We start from the raw sequence: 24095 nt of genomic DNA, 5'->3' as shown, positions 1-24095 counted from the left end.
TGGGTGTGGCTTAGAAAAACCTCATGAAAAGTGGGCGGAGCTTAGCAAAAGTGGGCGGGGCTTAGGAAAAGTGGGCGTGGCTTAGAAAAAATACCTCATGAAAAGTGGGCGGAGCTTAGCAAAAGTGGGCGGGGCTTAGGAAAAGTGGGCGTGGCTTAGAAAAATACCTCATGAAAAGTGGCCGGAGCTTAGCAAAAGTGGGCGGGGCTTAGGAAAAGTGGGCGTGGCTTAAAATACCTCATGAAAAGTGGGCGGAGCTTAGCAAAAGTGGGCGGGGCTTAGGAAAAGTGGGCGTGGCTTAGAAAAAAATACCTCATGAAAAGTGGGCGGGGCTTAACAAAAGTGGGCGGGGCTTAGGAAAAGTGGGCGTGGCTGAGAAAAAATACCTCATGAAAAGTGGGCGAAGCTTAGCAAAAGTGGGCGGGGCTTAGGAAAAGTGGGCTTTCTTAGAAAAAATACCTCCTGAAAAGTGGGCGGAGCTTAGCAAAAGTGGGCGGGGCTTAGGAAAAGTGGGCGTGGCTTAGAAAGAAATACCTCATGAAAAGTGGGCGGAGCTTAGCAAAAGTGGGCGGGGCTTAGGAAAGTGGGCTTGGCTTAGGAAAAATACCTCATGAAAAGTGGGCGGGGCTTAGCAAAAGTGGGCGGGGCTTAGCAAAAGTGGGCGGGGCTTAAAGAAAAGTGGGCGGGGCTTAACAAAAAAATAACCTGTGGCTCAGGAGGTGGTCAAACAAGAGCATTAAGAGAAGTTTATCATTTCGTAATGACACAAAAGGGGTATCTTCAAAAATATAAAGATTCAAATCTTTTGTTTGTCAATATTTTAGATGGGGATTATTGTGCAAAGAAAATTAAACTATTGAAGGAATTTGAGAATGAACAAATCTTTATAGGTTCAATGAGTGAGCTGTTCAACCCCCAGGTGTTCAATTCAATGAGGTTCAACCTCCAGGTTAAAAGGGGAGACAAATAAATATACCTTGGGATAAAAAGGGGGTTTATTTTTAGGGAAAAAAAAAAGGGAATCGCTGAAAATCCCCCATTCATTTACATGGGGAAAAGTGAGCCAGAATCAGTATTCTTACCCTACTCAGGGGTATTGGCCCTATTTTTAGCTCACCTGGAACGTAGTTCTGGGAAGCTTATGGGATGGCACGTCGTCAGTCTGTCTGTCCGTCCACAAACACTTGGAACAACTTCTCAGAAACTTCACATGCAATTCCGATGAAACTTAACCACAACCTTCATCACCCATGATGGACCAAAGTTTGTTCATGGCATGATAAAAGTCAGGGTTGGAGGGGTCTATGGAGGGAGTTTACGGGGGGGGGGGGAGGAAGGGGTTGCCCCCCCCCCCCAAAGAGGCATTTTCTTTCTTCTCTAAAACTCCACACCCAATTTTGATGAAACTTGACCACAACTGTCATCACCTGTGATCTACCAAAGTTTGTTCACACCATTAAAAAAATGGGGTTTGCAGGGGTGGGGGGGGGGTGGTTGCGCCTCAAAATAGGTATTGGCTTTCTTCTCAGAAATTACATCCACAATTCCGATGACTCGACCACAACCTTCATATCCCATGATGTCATGATGTCCTAAAATTTGTTCACGACGTTAAAAAAAAAATTGGGGTAAAACGGGGTCTATGGGGTGGATTGCCCTCTAAAATATGTATTTGCTTTCATCTCCAAAACCTCCCACACAATTTCGATGAAACTTGACCACAACCTTCATCACCTGTGACATCCCAAAGTTTGTTCACACCATGAAAAAATCAGGCCGGAGGGGGTCTACAGGGGAGGGGGAATAGGTATTTTCTTTCCTCTCAGGAACTACACACACAATTCCGATGAAACTTGACCACAACCTTCATCATCAGTGATGTACTCATGTTTGTTCACACCATTTAAAAAATTGGGGTCTGAGGGGATTTACGGCAGGGGGGGGGGGGAGAGGGTGTTCCCCAAAATAGATATTTGCTGATTCCGTCCCACGTTGACTTCCTCCTCAGTATCATTATTCTACCAGGTGAGCGCCCAAGGGGTATTGCCACTATTTTTTTTCTTTTATTCTTGAGATATACTTAGCAATTATTTTTCCAACCTGAGTGAAAAGTAATACTAATTCTGTGGAGCTATATTTTTATGAGGATGTCCCACCCCCAGGTAAGTTGAGCATAGATGTGCAATGGTAGCTATGGGTTTTTTTTTTTTTTGAGCCTTTGGTGTAACACAGCCGAGGATGCTCATTACCTCCCCTAACAAAGGTGGACAGAGGTTGTGTTTTCACCCCCGTCTGTCTGTCCGTAAGCGTAAGCAGGATATCTCAAAAGAAGTTATGGACCGAATCGGATGATATTTAGTGCACAGGTCGTGTGTGTGACAAGGACGGATTGATTAGATTTTGGTGAAGATCTGGATCTGGATCCGGATACAAGAATTTTGTAAGTGATTCTTAACCTTTGAGAGACGGAGCCAAAAATGATACATCACATGATATCTCAAAGTTATAGAGTATAGACAGATTTGGACGAAACTTGGTGAATGAGTTGGATAGGTGACAAGAACGAACTTATTTGATTTTGGTTGTTATGGATGCAGATTTAGCCTATCAGTGGGCTTCCAAACATAAACTGTTCAGCCTGGCAGAGGTATGAATGGTTGAAAGTGACATCACAGCATTTGCAGTGTCAAAGACATGTTGAAGTCAATTCCATATTCTGCAAAATGAGTATTGAGTCATTCCACCTCATATCACTGGAGGCCTCCCAGTTGACCCCGTCATATTTACTTTAAACTTTCATAAAATAGTTCCCAGGTATCAAAATGAAGCTGCGTAAAAATTTAGGTCCATAGATGTGGTCAACTCCGAGATATTGAGGGTTGAAAATGTGGTAGTGGCCCTATTTTTATGGTCGTTGCGAGCATCACAAATTGAACGGCTACTTTTAAACTCCCACAACTTTTAAAATTTTAATGCTAGAGCCTTGAAATTTTCAGAGATTATTCTTCTATAACTGCTCTGTAAGATCAAACATAAAATGGAGTATACCTCTATTAATTTTTATGACCTGATCAGTTGAAATCCAGAAAAAAATGTTGGTTTTGTATGAAGACCCAACTTTAAGACCCCATATATTTTTATTGACCCATCCCAGAAGCTTGAAATTTTTTCAGGAAATAACTGTATGGTAGTAGTATTCCAATACATGTTTACTTTTCTTAATCAGTCATATATATAATACAGTCATGATCCCTCAAAAATGGAAAATTTTCATTTTTCCCCGAAATTCAGGTGAGGATTGCAAATATATGACAAGGTATACCACTTCAAATTGTTCACCATTGGAAAGAGCATATTCAAGTTTACAAAAGTGTCAATATCAAAGTGGTATAATGTTTCTATCAATATTTTGAAAATACAGTAAAACCCCACTCTCTGAACACCCCGCATATGAACGCGTTTTTGGCCAGTCCCGAATTTTTAGATAGGAAATCCTGTACATAGCGCCTCCGATAATCTGAACACCCCGCATATGAACATGCTTTTTACCAGTCCCAAACCAGTTTTTACCCCGCACTGTGAACGCTACTCCAACCTTTGAAGGCATCAGTGCGAAACATGGCCATTGTTCTGCCGCGGCTGCATAGCAAACATCATACAAACAAACACCGTTGCTAATTACCACCCATCGCGCAGTTCATTTTACTGGATGCAATGGCGTGGATAGAAAATGCAGCGGGATGTGAAGAGATACAGTGATTTAATTAGAACCCATTTCTAAATTAATCAATGGTAATCAACCAATAAGCGTCAAGAATTACAATTTAGTCCAATCAGCAGAGGCCTCCCCCTGAGGGAGGGGGACAAAAAGGCCCTACACACCTCCCTTTCCATCAATCTTCACTTGCTCTTGAAGTTCACGCAGTACGATACACCAAAATGCCGAAAACGCGTCACAATCTGCCGTTGGAAGATAAAGTCCGTCTGGTAAAGGAAGCGGAATCCAAGTCGCAACGTAAACTCGCTGATTTTGGAATTTCGCTGGGCGCAGTTAAAGGTATTTCACGTCGTAAAGAGTCGATATTGAAGGAATTCGAAGACGGGGCCCTATCTTTGCGAAGTCGACGAAAAGGAGGCAGTGTCGTCGACATTGACAACAGTGTGCATACATGGTTCCATGCTGCTCGTTCAAAGAGGATCCCTGTCAGCGGACCAATGGTAAAAGCGAAGGCCTTAGAAATCGCGACTGCCATTGGTGAGGTGGATTTCAAGGCATCCAACGGCTGACTTGCCCGATTTCCAGCTCGAAACAAGATCTCGGCACGTGCAGTTAGCGGCGAGAGTGGTGGCGTTGATCAGACGACAGTGGAGGAGTGGAAAACGCGTCTGCCACAGCGATGCGACGGTTTCAAGCCACAAGACATTTTTAACACCGACGAGACCGGCCTCTTCTTCTGCACTCTACCCAAAAGGTCGCTGGTGAAAAAAGGAGACTCCTGTCATGGTATAAAGTCGCCAAAGGATCGAATAATGCTGCTGTTGTGCGCTAGTATGACTGGCGAGAAACTTAAACCACTCGCCATCGGCAACGCAGTGAAACCACGTTGCTTTCGTAACATCAAAGTCTATTCCCTCCCTGTGTTGTGGACAGCAACCAAACGAGCGTGGATGACCTCGGTGTTGTTCGTTGAATGGTTGAAAGTGCTGGACAAGAAGATGCGAAACCAACGGCGGAGGATTCTTCTCTTCCTTGACAATGCGCCGTCTCATCCAATGGGTGTGACGCTGACGAACGTGACCGTAAAGTTCCTGCCTCCGAACGTTACGTCGGTCTTGCAGCCCCTTGACCAAGGCGTGATAAGCAACCTGAAGCGTCTTTTCAAGCAACGGCTGCTCCGGCAGCGACTCGGATGAGAGCGGCAGCGAGAGCGACTCGGATGAGATTTGTTACCTGCATAGTCCATGAGCATCAGTTGCGGCTGTATGGACATGTGGCTCGTTTTCCTGACGCTGATCCTGCTCACCAGATTCTCTCAGCGAGGGAGTTTCATGAGTGGAGGAGGCCAGTGGGCCGACCACATGCCTCGTGGTTGCAGCAGGTTGACCATCTCAAGGAGATGGGGATGGGCCTGGCATCTGCCTGGGGGATGGCCAGACGGAGGCCCCTGGAGTACCGGCGGAAAGTGGATGCAGCAACGCGCTGTTCTGGCACATGCTCCCATACCTGACCTGACCTGCTACTCCAGCACGTGCTGTCGAAGATCGATACCGCTTCAAACGTAAATGAAATCTTGAAGAGCGTCAACGTTCTCCATGCTGTTCAGTGGAGCAGCAACTTATGGGGTAAAGTCCAACCGACGACGATTACCAAGTGCTTCGTCAAGTGCGGCTTCCCTTCCGAGGCACCCGATAGTGACTGGGACGCTGACGATGACCTCAGCCTGCGCGAACTCATTTCGCGTGGTGCAGGGATTGGCGTTTGAGACGACGTGACCCCCGAGGAATACGTTCGGTGCGACGATACGGTGCACGTTCATGACTGTGAGGACGACGACTGGTAGAACGATTTAATGCGGTAAGACGTGGACAAAGAGAATGGGGATGAAGAGGAAGTGGAAGACATGCAGGTGACGGTACAACATGGACTCAGTTGTGTGCAAAAGCTTAAAACTCTCTTTCTGAATCAAGGATGGGCAGAGTTGCTCGCTCCTTTGGAAAGAGTCGAACATTCAGTTCAAGTTCATGTCCTGGAGAATGCCAAATCGAAACCACAGAGTTTTATAACATCTTGGATTAGAGACAAGTAATTGTATAAATTTCAAATTTTGATTCTCGTGCTGTCAATTTTGCGTTGCATCTTTGATCTTATCAATTTTCTATCTTTCCGTGGCAAATAATTCGAATAATTGTATTATTACTGCTGAATGCCAATAATTGCGTGCTCATTTTGTCTGTGGAATGTGTATTTCGATGTCTATGTATTGATTAAACAACTTTTGTGATATATTGAATACAGATGACGCGTTCATGGTCGGTTGATGCCCTAATCCCCGATAATGTGAACACCCCGCATATGAACGCATTTTCGTCCAGTCCCAGAAGTGTTCAGAATTGCAGGGTTTTACTGTATTTGAATAAATGATGTTCTGCCAGTGCTGTGTATGTTGTGTGTGCTATTTAATGAACAGTCCTTTTACATGCAGTACATATGTGTAGTACATGTATATACAATGTACATGCATATCATCTGCTATTAGGATACCATGAACACAATACTTTGAAATTTGAATTTGTAATTCTTTGTTTCTCATTTGCAAATAGCAAGAGCTTAACTCATCTGGCTGGGGCGAAAAAATAGAACCCAGGAATAGTGGCTGATCTGGTGATGTCAGCAGTGTATATTGTTACATTCAAGGGAGGACATTTGTTGGGTTCTTTTGGTCCATGTGATGAAAGTTATTGATGCTCCCCTAACGTCAACTGGGAGGCGGTACAAACTCCCACCTGACTTGGAAAATCAGATCAAGGACCGATTCAAATCATTTACGTGAAATGTTTTATTACATTGTTGTTGCAGTATGTGATATATTTTTGTATTATTAATTTGAATCATAGAACTAATCATTCATGATTACCATGGTGCCCACACCATGCACACACTTCATGTATTCACGACTGTGTTAACAACAGTTTTTTAAAAAATAGAAAATATATTTTTAAAAAATATACCACTTTGATATTTGACACTTTTGTAAGCTTGAATATGCTCTTTCCAATGGTGAACAATTTGAAGTGGTATACCTTGTCATATCTTTGCAATCCTCTCCTGAATTTTGGGGAAAAATGAAAATTATTAATTTTTGAGGTATCATGACTGTATTATATATGACTGATTAAGAAAAGTAAACATGTATTTGAATACTACTACCATACAGTTATTACCTGAAAAAATTTCAACCTTCTGGGATGGGTGAATAAAAATATATGGGTTCTCAAAGTTGTCTTCATACAAAACCAACATTTTTTTTTCTGGATTTCAACTGACCAGATCATAAAATTTAATAGAGGTATACTCAGTTTTATGTTTGTTTCTTCCAAAGCAGTTATAGAAGAATAATCTCTGAAAATTTCAAGGCTCCAGCATTAATATTTAAAAAGTTGTGGGAGTTTAAAAGTAACCGTTAATTTTGTGATGCTCCCAACGACCATAATAATAGGGCCACAACCACATTTTCAACCCTCAATATCTCGGAGTTGACCGCATCTATGGACCTAAAATTTTATGGAGCTTCATTTTGATATCTGGGAACTATTTTCTGAAAGTTTAAAGTAAATCTGAGGGGATCAACTGGGAACATTTTCTTAAATTTGGTGATTTCAGATGGAATGACTCCGACCAACTCCTCACCTGTTATCCCCTCTCTTTACCCGACCCATCTTGCCCCTCATCCTACCTCCGCTCTTGGCACTTATTCACTGTCTTCTGCTTCAGTATCAGCTCCTCCGCTGTTGTTCCAAAGTATGTAGTGTTCGAACATCTGTGGGCTCCATTCTAACAAAACAGATATCTCGTTCTCTCAATCAGTACACTCATCACCACAAACATGCTTCTTCCTTCCTCTCAACACCCCCCCCTCTTCCCAAGCCCTCAAATCTTGTCCCTCCCCCTGCCCATTCCCTTCTTCACCATACCACAACTAAGTCTCATCCTTCCCCCCTCCCCACCTCTCCCATCGCCCTCCTACACCTTGGCCGTGCCTGCTCTTGTCTCTCCTCCCCCTCCAAGCTTCCCTTTCATCTTTCTCCCTCAACTCTCTCCTCTCACCATTCTTCCTCCAAACTCCCCCTCACTCCTGTTCAAAGTTGCTGCCCCTCACATCCACAAAGCTGCCTCCTTCTGCCCTCTCTCTTCCATCTCATCACTCCACCTCATCCAATCTTCAACTGCCCTCTGCCCCCTCTCTGATTATGCCCCACTGTACCTCAACCCATCACCATGGAGCCTTTTCTCCTCCTCATCCGACCCCCTCCCCTCGCTCTTCTGCAATCCCCCACACTCTTTCAACAACTCTCCTTACCTCCCCCCCTTCTTTCTCCTACCCTCTTCTCCCATCCCCTGTACCCAAAGCCTCCCCTCCCTCTTGTTTAAAAGTATGGACCTCAAACATCTGGGGCCTTCGCTCAAACCTGATATCTTTCCACAAAGGGTGCCACTGACAAACCAGACATGATCTGCTTTAGAGAAACTTTCCTCCTTCAAGACGTCTTTGACTACCTCGTATCTCTCCCTGGTTACTCCCTTCTCCGGTATGACAGACCTGAGCATCGTCCTGGCGGCGGAGTTGCTCTCTTCATCAAAGACTCTATTCCTCACTCTCCATGCACTTCCCTCACTCCCCCACACCCCCCAGGAATACCTCTGGCTTCGGCTTCCCTTCCACTCCCACCTCATGTTTAAATGTGTGCTGCACCATCCACCAAACAGTGATGACTCCATTTACATCTCACCCTCCAAAAACATGGACCAACTTCTATCTTCTCATCCCATCTCTCTTCCTCATATGCGGTGACCTCAATTATCGTGCCAGTTGGCTGGGTGTGGGTACCTCTTTCACCTACCATGGCACTTCAGCAAAAGACTTCTGTGACTCATTTGGACTGACAAGATCTGTTAGCTTCCCGACATGGATCTCAACCAACGGTACTCCATCTCTTCTGGATTGATTTTGACCAATTTCCCTGAAAATATCTCCTGTTCTTTATCCGCTCCAATCGGTTCATCTGACCACATGCTTGCCAAAGTATAAGTCTCTCTTGCTGTTATTAGAGAACAACCTCAGTACCATTGAGTCTGGAATTTCAATCAGGCTGATTGGCAGGGACTTCAAGCAGCCATCAAACTTCTAGACTGGTCTCCCATCTCCACTTTCTCTCACATAACTCGTACTGGGAATTCTTTCAAAGAAACTTGCTCTCTCTCATGCCCAGGTTTATCCCATTTCATCTTCAGTTGTCTTACCCTTCCTCTCGCCCATGGTAAACTGAAGCTTGTGGCGAAGCAGTTGTCATGGAACAACTTGCCTTCGCCTCATGGAAGGCAAATCCGACTGAAGGCAATCTCAGTTCCTTCCACAAAGCTCGGAACAAGTGTGTCTACCTTTAGGAGAGCCAGAAAACAAAATCTTTCCCTTCTCATGTCTGAACTCTCAAACCTGTCTCCCTCCTCCAAATCCTGGTGGTGTCAAGTTAAGTCTATTTCTGGTGTATATTCCCCCTCCATCCCCTCCCTTACCTCAAATGGCCGCACAGCTGACACTGCACTTGAAAAGGCTGAATGTCTAAACTCTGTGTTTGCTTCTAAATCTTGTGTTCCAAACCCATCACTTTCCATACCCACCTTACCTAGTCAGACTCAGCTGTTCATGGACTCTGTGTCCTTTTCTCCTGACAAAGTGGAGAGCTTGCTGTGAAGCCTCGACTCGGATTCTGCAACCGGTCCAGATGGCATCAGCCCATGTGTCCTAAAAACCTGCTCTGCTCCTTTTGCTCACCCACTCTCTGTTCTATTCACCCTCCCCTTTGCTCAAGGTCATCTGCCATCTGCTTGCAAATCAGCAAACATTACCACTCTGCATAAAAAGATGCAAAAACAGATCCATGCAACGACAGACCAATCAGCCTTCTCCCAATCATCAGCAAGGTTAAGGAATCCATCATCGCTTCAGATGTTAAGTCCTTGCTCTTCTCAAATGGCTTCAATTCCGATCATCAATTTGGATTCAGACCAGGTCACTCTACCCTGTATATGCTGCTTCTGCTCTCTCAACAATGGATGGAGATCCTCAATTCCAGACAAGAAATCAGAGCCATATCCCTCAACATATCACGTGCTTTTATACGATCTGGCACCCTGCCCTGCTCACCAAAGTCTCCTCCTATGGTATCCAAGGCCATCTTCACTCATTGCTCACAGACTTCCTCTCCTGTCACAGCCAATGTGTGGCCCTTAATGGAGTTCTCTCATCCCCTCTTCCTGTCCAGGCTGGGGGTCCACAAGGCAGCATTCTTGGTCCTGTTCTTTTTCTAGTTTTGATCAATGTTCTCTCTGACTCTCTGGAAAATCCTATTTATCTCTTTGCTGATGACTCCACCCTCTGCTGGACCATCCGTCATCCTTCAGATCGGCAAGCAGCAGCTTATTCGCTCTCTCCAGATCTGGATAAAATCACAAGCTGGTACAACACTTGGAACATGTCTTTCAATCCCGACAAATCTCATACAATCACTGTCTCTCCGAAAGGACCATCTGGAAAACTCCCCATCTATTTTCTCAACAATCTTCTTGAAGAAGTCCTTTCATTCAAGCTTCTGGGTCTCACTATCTGCCATGATCTTTCCTGGGAAAGTCACATTTCCAAGCTGGCTTCCAAAGCTCGTCGTCGACTGGGCATCCTCTGTCATGCGCTTGTACGGAACATTCTGCGAACATTCTGCGAACATTCTGAATACATTCTGAACAGAATACATTCTGCGAACAGAACATGCGGCACGCAGCACCGGGAGCTTCGCACACGCGCTCTTATGTGGACCCGTCCGTTCCAAATCCATCCAACACTTGCCTGCATTTTCGCCGTCCATGCGGCCGGCTCGTATCCGATGTGGAACGTTTCCGGGCCGGATCGCGAAGACGCGCGCGTGTGGGCCGTGCGCGAAACGCGCTATGGACCTTGTACACGCCGTCGCACGGTAGCCAAATTAACCCTTTGCGGCCTTCCAGGCCTGCCATTCATGTCTCCCGTCTGGGTCGGTCCATGTACTATTTCCATGCACGCACTCACACACGCCATTACATTCGCATTCTGCACACCTTTTGACACACATTTCGACACACTCGTACCACTCATACACTCCACCACACACTCTGTGACAATCACATTGGGGATTCGTGTTAACCCAAGGGGTCCTGGGATCTCTACCCCCCCCCCAAACTCTGCACGGATCCGTTCGCATCACTCACCCGCTCAACCTCGTTCAGCCCGACCGGACCCACCTCGTCGCGATCTGCTTCGAGGGAGCTTACCATCTCCCTCTGTTCCTGAAGGAGGCTATCCTGATGCTCGTACCGGGTCCCGATACATTCCACGAGTTCAACCCCATTGTCCCTCCCTAACTCAATGTGTGTACTCGTCTTTTGTTTCATTGAATTCGTTCCCCTCTTTTGCTTCCTGCGTCTCCATCATTATTTCTAAATTCTGTGTCTCCCCTTGTGTCTGTTAATTTCTCCATCTCCGTCACTTTGGTTCTTCCGTCGTCCCCTCGTGTCTCGTCCTACACGTCTCCCTATCAATTGTCGTGGCGTCGCTCGTCATCCTGACCTCACCCATCTCCATCGCGGGCCAGACACATTCCACACTCCCCCTCATCGGTTCGGGGAGTGTAATTGGACAATGTAGGTACTCGAATGCTACCAAATTTTGGTTCCAACATTAGGCCAGGGCCATGATAAGTTCCAGGTCCATTGGTCCTATTTTTCATTTTGAAATGGAAAAGTTGCGTTTGTTTTTTTTTTCTTTCCAATCCCTGACTCATATGCATTATAAAAGTTAGTGACTTACATTACACAACATGCACAGTACAACTTCTATATTCCCTGGAAAAGCACGTGTTCAAATACCAATAATTTCCACACACATCATACAGTCAGGCCAGATAAAATCTGTGACTTGCTACTGGTACCATGTAAACCTGTACATACCTGTTTCATGGTGGAGGTGTTTGTGACTAAACCATCTCCCCCACCAGGATTCGTGTTGAGGAGGGTGTATAGATCTGTTCCAGAGGAAGACATTGGTGTGCTTTTACATTCGTAAGCAGTGGATAAACACAGCACGTGAGATTATGGGTGTGAGACTTGGACTCTGACATAGGATCTGAGATAGAGACTTGACTCCTTCGATACAAAGTCTCTTCTGAGAATCCTTGCCTATCGCTGGTCAGACTTTGTGTCCAACGAGCGGTTGCTGAGAGGGTCTCAGATGAGATTTGTTACCTGTATAGTCCGTGAGCATCAGCTGCGGCTGTATGAGCAAATGGCTCATTTTCCTGACACTGATCCTGCTCACCAGATTATCTTGGTGGGGGAGCCTCTTGTGTGGAGGAGGCCAACGAGCTGGCCATGTTTCTCGTGGTTGCAGCAGGTTGATTGGCATCTCACAGAGATGGCGATAGGCCAGGCATCAACCTGGAGGATTGCCAGACGGAGGCCACTGGAGTACTGGCGGATAGTGGACGCAGCGACTCGCTGCTTTGGCACATGCTCCCATACTTGGGTCGACATGATGACAAATATTTACACTGACGTTTACACCCCTTCTTCCAGCCGCAGTCCTCCAACTCAGCATAACATCGATGCCTCTGGTAGTTCACTCCAGAATGGTTTCCATCCTGAAGCAGTTACACCCCTTCTTCCAGCCGCAGTCCTCCAACTCGCAGCATAACATCGATGCCTCTGGTAGTTCACTCCAGAATGGTTTCCATCCTGAAGCAGTTACACTCCAGCCCCAGAGTCCAGGATTAGGCAGATGGGGGAGCTGGCACAAGAGCTGGTGACCAAACATAACCTGCTTGGTATACAGCCCTTTTTACATGTTGGAGCTAAACAGCTTTTGTTGGTGCCATATTCTCAATCATTTGAGACCCCTTTTCAAACAGTTGCTTCTTTGACTCATCTACTCTGTGAAGTGCACAAGTCCGACTGCACATGACCACGATGAACCTTTCTATCTCATCTGGCTTCTTCTGGCTGTGATGATTTGGCGAGGAAGGTTTCTCTTACAGCTGGGCATGCAGTCCATGCTCACCACGTCGACTTCTTCCCACGTCCAAGGAAGCTGGATGCATAGTCATATCCACTTGGGGCATGAAGTCACATTAGTGCTTTTGCTTTGACACAAAGCTCGTTGGCAATGGCATGGATTGGAATATAGTGAAAGTCAGTACCAACACCATTGCTGACCCACAGCTTATCAATTTCAAGAGCTTGAACATGCTCTACAGCCACGACAACCACATCTGTATCCACTGTCTGGATAGCCACTTTGTGAAGTCCTTGTTTTGCACAATGTGCTGCATGAAGTAATATGCACATATCCACCTCCTCTTGTGTGCATAGCTGAAGGTACTCGAGTTTTCTCTGGTCTGTGGTCACAACAATCTTATCTTGTACGTATACTGATAAGTACTTTTTCACCGGCATCGTGTCAGACGTTACATAGTCTGACAATGAATGAAACAGCTCGTTCTTGTCTTGTTCAATCCTCAGGAAAGTCTCGCAATTTTTTTCTGGGATAGGAGTGCCCAGAATAACTTTTTGCCTTTGTGTGGTTCCGATATGCTTTCTCCGTTCTCTTTTTGATTGCTTGAGGCTCTGAGCAAAATACCTATCTCATACAAAGTCTACTCTATTGATAGTTTCTAGCTGGGAGGTCATGTGTGGAACAAATATTTGCAGGGCATAATCTCCAAATGTCCGACTGTTCCCCTGACCTGAGCATGTGTATGACAGCAGCCCCATCAAATACTTTTGCATCGACATCTGGAGCACTCTGTGACGAAGAGGAGCAGTTTGCTGGCACTCCAGTAAATTGCATTTTGATCCTTGTCGTAGGAGACCCATATAAAAAAGGGATGGAGAACATGCATGTCAAGAGGTTGTCAAGTTTTCTTTGGCTGACCTAGCATTACTCCTGGCTCTGGGGGGGGGGGGGGGGGGGGTGTTTGTGTACATGACTCTTTTAGAGCGTCACCCTATTTTTTTTGTTCTATATGCCAAGACCTTCAAAAAAAGTTTGGGTGACACCTCCAGCTCAAGTACGTTTTCTCTGTAGGGTCCATCTTGGATTCGCAGTTGGCTCCCAGCAAACCATAATTGAACCAAAATGCCCGTATTGGGTTTAGATGGAATAAATCATTATTAAGCATCCATAAATTATTAATTTTGATTTACTTCAATTACTTATGCATTGCTTAACACATTTTAGCATGATTTATTCTCTTAAAACTTGGTTCACAGTAGAAAATGAACATATTTTATGTAATTTTAGTCAAAAATAGTCAAAAATAGCTTTCAACTTGAAAGTAGCTCAAAGTTTGATGGTCTCTGAATGACAATATTGTAAGTAGAGCTATAAAATTTGGCCAAAAGTTTCATTATTAAGTTCTCTGAGCAATTTAATTTTCACATTCTCACAATGGGGCTATGTGTGATGACCGCAGAGCTCATTGCAAACAAAAGTCACCTCTACCCCCAAATGGCCACTTTTGCGGTATTTCATCAAATGATGATATCTCCTTAATTAAATGCCATGGAAAGTTGATTTTTTTTTAATACTAAATATAGGTTATTGACCTCAAGGAATTAATTGGTAACATTTTTGTATTATTTTAGCTGATCTAATTTGCACAATCCCAAGATTTTCCTCAAAATGACTGCCAAAATAATGAAAAGTAGACATGATTTAACATTTAAGCTTTAATTAATGGTCTAAAACAGTGATATGCATATGCTTCAATCCAACAGCGACTACATTGAGACAATCATCTTAATTAGATGTAGGGGAACTTGGGGCACAACCACATACCAGGGCAAGGTCAAGTACCAAAATATTTCCATATTTTATTTCTAGCCATCACACCATGTTTAGAATGATATGGGCTTTTCCTCGATAAAGGTAATACTGTGATGACAATGCTGTTGGGGTCCATTTGACCTTGATCCCATTGTTCGAGGCCAACCACCATGTAACCAAAAGATTCCATATGTTATTTCCCATTTATTCATAACACATATGTAACTGAGCCATCAGACCATTTGTTTTAGAAAGATAAGGACATTTTTTTTTTACAAAGGGAACACTGTTGAGGGTCTATTTGACCTTGAATCCTTCACTCAAAGTCAAATATCAGGTGACCAAATGATTCCCCATATGTGATTTCCTATTAGTGTATAATACATACCAAAGCCCTCAGACCATTTTTAAGTAAATTACAGGGATATGAAAGTCTATGATGTCATTTTTGGGGATACCAAAGTGAGGTAAACTATGATGTCACAGTGAGGTTAACTATGATGTCACTTCCTCTTGGCAACTGGATTTTCAAGAAAAAGAAGAGAAAACAATGCTGCAAACAAAAGGTAAGATTTTAATGGATCAGCTTTGATTTTAAGTAAATATAATGGTCAAAAGTTGTAAATGAAATATCAAAGAATAATTGTATCTCTTAAAATGAAATATTTTAATGAATAATTGTGAAATTTAGATCAAAATATTTAAATTTCAAAGCAAAATGGGGGAATCCCCCAATTCTATCTGATCCCCAAAATCAGGGAATCCCCCAATTCTATCTATAAATAGACAAATTGTCTAATGTCATAAAATTTGATCAAGAACACATAGAATTATAAGTTAAATGTCAAATCATACATTTTTAAGTGTAAGGAATTGAATGGATTTGGTTTCAAAGACCTTGACTTATGCTTTCAGGGTCAACTATTAGTATTCAGATATTTACTAGGCAATTTGTAAAATATAATAAAACCTGATCCAGAACACATAGAAATATGAATTAAATGTCAAATCATCACATTTTTAGGTCATCTCTCCCGAGATGACCTAATAAAGCTGGACCAGATGTACATCCGTCCGTCAACAATTTTTCTTTCCGATCTTGATGAAACTTAGTATGTGGGTAGAGGTCGATGAGTGTTGCACAACGATATAACTTTTGTCCAGGTTCAAGGTCAGGGTCAAGGTGACGAGGTCACGTAAGTTTTAAAAATCGCCATTTTCAAAACCTATCTAGTCTGCCATTCTACAAGATATTCGGCAACTGTTTATTGCTTATGATAGTAAAAAATATTATCTTGTATCGAACTGGACAGATTTTTGAATTTCCATCCCGTTTGGCTGCCACGTAGCCTGGAAGATGGTCAAAAACACCTCCTGGTACAAAGAAATCTTTTTACTTCCGATCTTGATGAAAATTGGTATGTGGGTAGAGGTCGATGAGTGATACCCAACGACATATTTTTCCCCGGATTTGAGGTCAGGGTCAAGGTCACGAGGTCACGAAAGTTGTGAAAGTTGCCATTTTCAAAACCTATCTAGTCTGTCATTTTTGGAGATATCTGGCAACGGTTCATTGATTAATTATGATAGTAAAAAACATTATAGAGATGACCGTCACCCCCACACGGGGGTAATTTTGAAGGGTAAGGAATTGAATGGATTTGGTTTCCAATACCTTGACCTTGGCCTATGTTTTCAAGGTCAACTGTTATTATGCACATATTAAATGCATCAGCTTGTCAAATCATTTCTAGGATACATATGAATATGAAGAAAATGATAAATTATACATTATCAGAAGTTGGGGAAGAATGGAATGGAAACTATCATCACATGTTTTCTGCCGAAACAATAAAACAAAAACAGACCCCCATTAACATGAACACATGTAACATGGGGAACAATCATACATGTAAATGGATGGGGCACAACCACATACCAGTGTGTGATTGTGCCCCAGGCCTGGGACACAGCCACACACTGGTATGTGGTTGTGCCTCATCCAGAATGTTCAGAATAGTTTACATGTATTTACCTGTTATGTCCCTGAGGAGACAGGGGTCATATACAATTGCCAAAATTAAAACTAGCATTGATTCCAAATAGGTCGTTGTCCAATTTACTTTAAGTGTGTGGTTGTGCCTCCAATTCCCCTAGTATGTACAACATGTAGTACTAATGATATCCTATTTTTTTTCAGGGTTGTGAAGAGTTGGATAAAGTGCCAATGATGGAGTCTGTAACTCTTGTAAAGTCATCTCAAGACCTCTGTTATGATGCAACAAAATGTATTGTCTGTCAAAAAGTTGGCGGTGATAAGACAGCAAGCACAAGCAATGGCTATAAAAGGATATGGGAAGCCAGCGGCATACACAATGACCATGTTTCCAAAAGACTGAAGCTTGTTGAAGGAGATGGGTTTTGTTATCATGTGACTAATGAATGTTACAAGAAGTACATTATGAAGACAGTTCTTGACAGAATAACTAAGAAGAATCTAGTTCAAGGCCAAGACTCATCTTTTTATCAGCAGAACAAAACTGAAGGTTGAAGCTCTTGCTCCCAGGCAGTTTGCCATCGACCTTATGCAGATACTACAGCAACTGGATTGCGAGTTGTGAACTGCATTATCTGTGATAACAAATCCTACAAACAACTGTACACAAAATATCGTACAAATGATTCCAACCGTGCTCTATCTTTTCTTGCTGCAGCTAACTTTCAAGTTGAAAGCTATTTTTGACTAAAATTACGTAAAATATGGTCATTTTCTACTGTGAACCAAGTTTTAAGAGAATAAATCATGCTAAAATGTGTTAAGCAATGCATAAGTAATTGAAGTAAATCAAAATTAATAATTTATGGATATTTACTAATGATTTATTCCATCTAAACCCAATATGGGCATTTTGGTTCAATTATAGTTTTCTGGTAGCCAACTGCGAATCCAAGATGGACCCTACAGAGAAAACGTACTTGATCTGGCGGTGTTACCCAAACTTTTTTTGAAGGTCTTGGCATATAGAAAAAAAAAAATAGTGTGACGCTCTAAAAGAGTCATAAACACAAACACCCCCCCCCCCCAGATCCTATACTATATGCAATGTGGAGCATTGGAATGTGGCCTGGCATGCAATGTGGACTTTCTTATCTGTTTGATCACAGGAAAAAAAACATAGTTTGATTGAACACTTTTGTGCTGCTACATCTGTTTCCTAAGTTGTGACTGATCAAGCTCCATCAGCACCAATCAAATGGTCCACTGGTTTACCTGAAGCCAAAAAACATAATCATTATTAAATTTCATAAAATGTTCAGACATAATTAAATGTGAAGTGGCTGAGGAAAACCAAAATATCAAGAAGTATAGGTTTTTCTGCATCAGGCACCAAGTTTTCTAAGTCACGTAGTGATTGTGTATCCCTCAATTCTGTACATCCATTGCCATCAGCATGTTACATAAATATGGGGGTTTGCATGGCACCCATGATAACATTTTATTTGGGCATCATCTTGCAATGCTGGTTATGGCATTAATAGATTCCTTGATGCAGACGTGTGTGTCGGGACACCGTAATTATGTTTCTGTGTCGCATAAAAGCCAAGTTATCAAAACATATATATTTTTTGAATATGGCAGAAATTGATTCCTTGTCCCCGAAAATGTTAATTGGACACATTTCTATGTTAACTATAAGCTTAAATATGACTAACTGGAAGGGCACCCGGTAGAGCACGTACCTCTGCCGCGCAATACCTGATCCACGAGAACATATCGGGCCCAGTACATTTTTGAAATATCAAGCTTTATATCGTTTTTGGTCCGATCTCTCAATGGTGGAGAATCACTTTAAAAATTAAATAATTCTCGTATCCAGATTCAGATTCAGATCTTCACCAAAATCGAATTATTTCATCCTTGCCACACACCTAACGTGTCAATCAAGTTTCATCCAAATCCTTATGCAACTTTTTGAGATATTGTGTTGTATATCAGTTTAGCCCTCTCAATGGTGAAGTATCCCTTAAAAATTCCTGCAGTCGGATCTGGATCCGGATCTTCATCAAAATTTAATCAGTTTGTCCTTATCACCCACCCAACCTGTCAAAATTTCAACCGGATCCATCCACAACTTTTTGAGATATCCTGCACACAAACAAACAGACAAACAGTCAGAAAGGGGTGAAAACATAACCTCCTTCACCTTCGGTGGCAGAGGTAATAACAGATTTAAATGCTGGCCATTTCGAAATTCAAGATGGCGGCCAGATACCGTGTCGACAGTGATGGATACCTTGTCTTGTATGAATCCTCATATCTTAAAGAAAATGTGAACAAATTTCCATGCTTTTGTGAAATTTTGCACAATCACATCCTTCAGCTGCAGTACTTTTTATGTTTTTCAGATTACAGGCTTGGTCAACAGACCTGACTTCACCTCATCTGTTTTACGGTCCCACTTTGACCACACTGGCACCCACATTGCCTCCTTCCTCTGCTGACCCAGTCAAAAGTGATTCTCCAGGTGCAGCCGGACACGAGCCTAGTGCTGTGCTGGAATGGCTCAAGAAACTACGCTTGCACAAGTACTACCCAGAGTTCTGGAGCCTAAACATGGACCAGGTGAGTGGATATAATGTTTGCCATCAAACGTTTTCTCCTTGTTTTTATTATTATGGAAGATATGAGGCAATAAAGGTTCTCACAGTCCTTCCTTCTATGACGTCGAATGAGCGACCTTAAAATGTCTGGCTGCAGTTTCTGAACCTGAGCGATGAAGATGTGGATAGGTTTGAAAACCTCACAGAAGGAGCCAAGAAGAAGTTGAAGACTCAGTTGGCAAAGTAAATATTTTGTGGTTTTTTTAATATATATATATATATATATACGACATGTTTTCTGTTTTCTGACCATTATCAGTTGACAAAATGTTTCAATTGTTGCAAGTAGAAATAAAAGTCATTATCCCGCCCCCCCCCCCCCCCGGAGGGAGTAGAGGGAGCGGGATATTGTAATCGTCTGGTTTGTTTGTCTGTCTGTCTGTTCGCAACTTTACGGCAAAACGGCTTTAGCAAACGCTATCAAATTTAATCCACAGGTGGGCAATGAACCTTGGACGACCCCATTTACTTTTAGGTCCAATTGGATCAAAGGTCAAGGTCACGAAAATATCAAAATCGTTTTTCGCTCATAACTTCGTCAAAAATGATCTGATTTACTTCAAACTAAGCTTATAGTGAACCTTATTTTATTTGTCACTTATAATCCTACCCATTCCTATAGTGAAAAATGCATATTTGTGAAGATCGGTAGGGTCCGAAGACTTTATGCCTTCAATGGGCAGGATTTGTTGTACCTGGCACCACTTGTTTCTTTTGAAGTGATTGTTCAAAGGTTGCTGATATTGTAGTAATTGGTGTCATAGGAAATCATTACTTGCATGTATATGTTTTGATTATAATTATGACACTTATTCAGACCTTTATGTTGCTGCAATAAATACCTGAAATTGTCAGCATACTTCCCTCCAGGATCACCATGTTCGTGTGATGCAAATATGAAAAGGGAATTTTTTTTTTAAATGTATTATTTTAAAAAGAATCCTTCAATACAGTGCGTGTGGTGAAGCAAATGAGTACACTAATGTTAAAATATGCAATTTATGCTTTTTCAGTTGAAAAACAATTAAAAAGCGTACTTAATATTTGAAATGTAAAAATCTTGTTATTATTGTGACAAGCACCTTTATATATAACAGAAGGAATTAAATCGTTTGATACTGCGTGGCAGGAGGCCACAAAAGAATGATGGCATAAGAAGAACTTAGCTTTCAGCGATCGGCGCGAAATGCGATGGTGGGCAGAAATGACGTCTTTCGGCGCGAAATGCGATGGTGGGCGGAAATGGTGTCTTTTGGTACGAAATGCGATGGTGGGCGGAAATGACGTCTTTCGGCGCGAAATGCGATGGTGGGCGGAAATGACGTCTTTCGTTGCGAAATGCCATGGTGGGCGGAAATGACGTCTTTCGGCGTGAAATGCGATGGTGGGCGGAAATGACGTCTTTCGGCACAAAATGCCATGGTGGGCGGAAATGACGTCTTTCTTTCGTTCGTACATGAGAGGGGAGCGTTTCTTGTTTTTTCCCCGTCAAGCAATAAATTCAATGGTTTTCACATATATAACACATTTGTTTCACAAATTTCCATTGAAATACTCGCGTATTTCCGTCAATTCTGGCTATTTCCGTATAGGTTACACACTGCATCTACCGTACGGCCGTCATTGGCTGTCTTGAGGCACGTGGGTGGGGTGGGGGGGGGAGACAGGGGACACCGGAGATGTGGTAGACACCGGGGACATTTCAAACTCGGTGCAATTGTATACAGCGCACGCGCTGTAAAAAATTGTATACACTGTCGAGGCTCCTATGAGAGCTAACACGCACAACATACAACAAAGGGAGCAGGAGACAAGAGGGGCAGGAGAGGGAAGTGAAAAAAATAGTGTGGAACAGAGACATGAGATCTGTGGAAGGGAGAGGGATGGGGCGGGGTACACAGGGTAAACAAGATGGATAGTACAGGGACTTTCAAGAAAGAAAGCAGGGAATTTGAAGGATGTGGGTTTGGGGTGGATTCAGCAATTCTTCAGGTCTTTCTTGTTATGCTAATATTCAGCAATTCTTTGGATGTGGGAGTGTGCAGTACAATTTGTGTGTCAGAACCTTGTATGATCAAAACTGGCTTATACGACTGGCATATTGTAGAATCAATAATTTTAGCTCTTATATGAGCCTCGACATTGTAAGTATCTAAAAAAAAAAAAACTGGCTTGGCCAATCTACACCAAATTTTGCATTTGTATATGCTTGGGGTATCCAGTGTTCGGTCATGGGCACAAAATAAGCCACTTTCACTCCACCCACCCACCCCCTCCCCACCGTGAGGGTGGGGAGAGTAGAATTGTGCAATGGGTTTAACTACTGACCTCTGCTGGGAGGGAGAGGTATAGAGATTGCATATCACTCCCGCAGGTACTACTATTGATTTAAGGTACTCACTCTCAAAGTTTGCTTTAATATTGATCTAAAATAACAAGGAAATGTTGGTAATGAGAAGTGCAGTTAGTCAGAACTTAAATTTTTTTTAATAAGGTCTCAGGCTTCTGTGGGAGTTGCATCATAAATCATGTGCATATATGCAGACAACACCGAATTTGACTCCTGACAAACACAGCTGCTGATAATGGAAGAGGTATGATGCAACTTCCCGAGGGACTGGTTACTGGTGAAACCATATTTTTAACATATCTCTTCTCTCTGCACTGATTGGGGTATCTGTATCTGTAATGGAATACTGTATCGGACAATCCTCCTCCTCCTTATTGATGGCAACCTAAAGGGTTTGTCCATGCTTTATCCTTTAAATGCTAGCCTCAAGCAAGGAAGCAGCACAAAGCATTTTAAAATTATTTGGTATGACTTGGCTCGGATCAGAATCAAACAGCCTTTCTCTGCAACATCATGAAATATTCCTCTTTATTATGAAACACGGGGTTTTGGTAACTAAAACTGTTAGACATGAATTGCTTTATGTTCCGATTCTAAAGTAATCACACATGGGGAGCAGAACCCAAACACATGCAAAGATGTGGGCAACCAGCATAATAGTTTGATCATTTGCACTGAGTTCTGGGAGGTCGTCGGTTCAAACCCGACCTTGGCCAAGTCGTACTGAGGATTTAGAAAATGATACGTGCTGCTTTTACATTTGACGCTCAAATTTTAAAAGGATAGTCTGTGCATTATCCTTAACCTGCCTTGGTGGCATAATGGTTTGAGCATCCATTGACTCTGAATCTGCTGAATCTGGGGAGGTTGGCAGTTTGAACCCTGGTCGAGTCATTCTAAAGACTTTAAAACGTTACGTGTTTCTGCCTTGTTTGACACTCAGCATTTAAAAAGGATAGAGCATGGACAAAGAACTACAGGTTAGTAATAAGAGCGCAGGCTTTGATGGGCTTAATGACCCCCTCCTGCATTGAGGTTCCTTGTCAGGGAACTCGTATTATCATTTTATCGAGAACAGCCAACCAACCGTAGGTTGGCATTCAGGCTTGATGAGTTGATGAGCTTAATGACCTTCTCTGTTGAAATTATATTTTTTCCTCCATCATGCATGTCTCTCATCATTCAAGGATTCTTACAACACAGCAACATGCAAAGAAAAGGACATTCTTTAAAATGCTTTCAGATAAATATGGATGCAAATTCAGATTAGACCAATGGGAATAAGGTGCTTATGCATCCATATACATCCAGTGCTTGATCAAATGGAAAAACAATGTTTTTTTTTTCCCCAGAACGAAATGAATCCCATGGAGCTTAAGTTCAAATTCAGCAGAAAGCAGCATTATTAACGACTTTGATTCTAAGCTTCTGGAAACAGATATTACCATGTTGTTGTTGTTGGATTTTTGGTATAAACCCATCTGGATCCATAGTGAACTTTATGAAAGTCATCATTGACCATCATGGAAGAGGTAATCTGCTGACCTCACTTGGATTTGATTTTCATATGATGCCAGTTCACATCTTGTGGTTGACTATTCACCCTTGGAGTACAGTCATGCCACTCATTAAGAATTGCAAAGGTGTATGGTACCACCAAGACCCTCCCTAATCAGGCCATCCCTCCTTATAATAGCAATTGTAAATTAGCTCAGGTGTAACCAAGCACCTTCAACATCACACACCAAGTTAATTTGCCTTCACCTGTGTTAAATTGTCATGATTCTGATTATTTCAGAATAAAATCAACTGTTCCTATATGTTTTCCTCTGCTGAGTCGTGCATTTCACAGCAAAGACTCAACCATGAGCACCAAGGAGCTTTCAAAAGACTTCTGGGATAAAGTTGAGGAAAGGTACAGATCAGGGGATGGGAATAAAAATATTCCTGAGGCCTTGAATAATCCCTTGGAGCACAGTCAAGACAATCATGAAGAAGAAGAAGGCGTATGGTACCACCAAGACCCTGCTTCGACCAGGCCGTCCCTCCAAACTGGATGCCCAAACAAGGAGACTGATCAGAGAGGCCACCAAAAGGCCAATGGCAACTTTGAAAGAGCTACATGCCTTTATGGCAAAGATTAGTCACTGTACATGTGGCAACAATATCCCAAGCACTCCACAAGTCTGGCCTGTACGGTAGGGTGGCAAGAAGGAAGCCATTACTCAAAACAGCCCACCTTGAGTCCCATTTGAGGTATGCAAAAAACAACGCCGGAGATTTTGAAGCCATGTGGCAAAACGTTTTGTGGTCTGACGAGACCAAGATGGAACTTTTTGGCCTAAATGCAAAATGCTACGTTTGTTGCAAACCCGACAAAGCACATCACCCAAAGAACAGCATCCCTTCTGTGAAGTGTGGTGGTGGCAGCGTCATGTTATGGGGATGTTTGTCAT

The 24095-nt window shown here is 42.8% G+C and overlaps 1 protein-coding gene across 6 annotated transcripts in view; it reads left to right on the top strand.

Moving 5' to 3' along the window:
* The window catches only part of ZCCHC14 (zinc finger CCHC-type containing 14), a 121193-nt gene that overhangs the window by 63385 nt on the left and 33713 nt on the right, over positions 1 to 24095 (top strand). For all 6 annotated transcript variants that reach the window (XM_085891818.1, XM_085891816.1, XM_085891817.1 and 3 more), the window contains 2 exons: positions 19035 to 19251; positions 19387 to 19472. In XM_085891818.1, the coding sequence (XP_085747944.1) occupies positions 19035 to 19251; positions 19387 to 19472 (303 nt within the window). The remainder of the gene's footprint in view (positions 1 to 19034; positions 19252 to 19386; positions 19473 to 24095) is intronic.

This window comes from Eptatretus burgeri, chromosome 8 (assembly GCF_056783735.1).
Source record: "Eptatretus burgeri isolate ZD-2024b chromosome 8, Ebu_testis_v1, whole genome shotgun sequence".
In the NCBI taxonomy this organism is placed as follows: domain Eukaryota; kingdom Metazoa; phylum Chordata; class Myxini; order Myxiniformes; family Myxinidae; genus Eptatretus; species Eptatretus burgeri.
The sequence above is the reverse complement of the archived record's forward strand: the minus strand, read 5'-3'. Positions and strand labels throughout refer to the sequence as shown.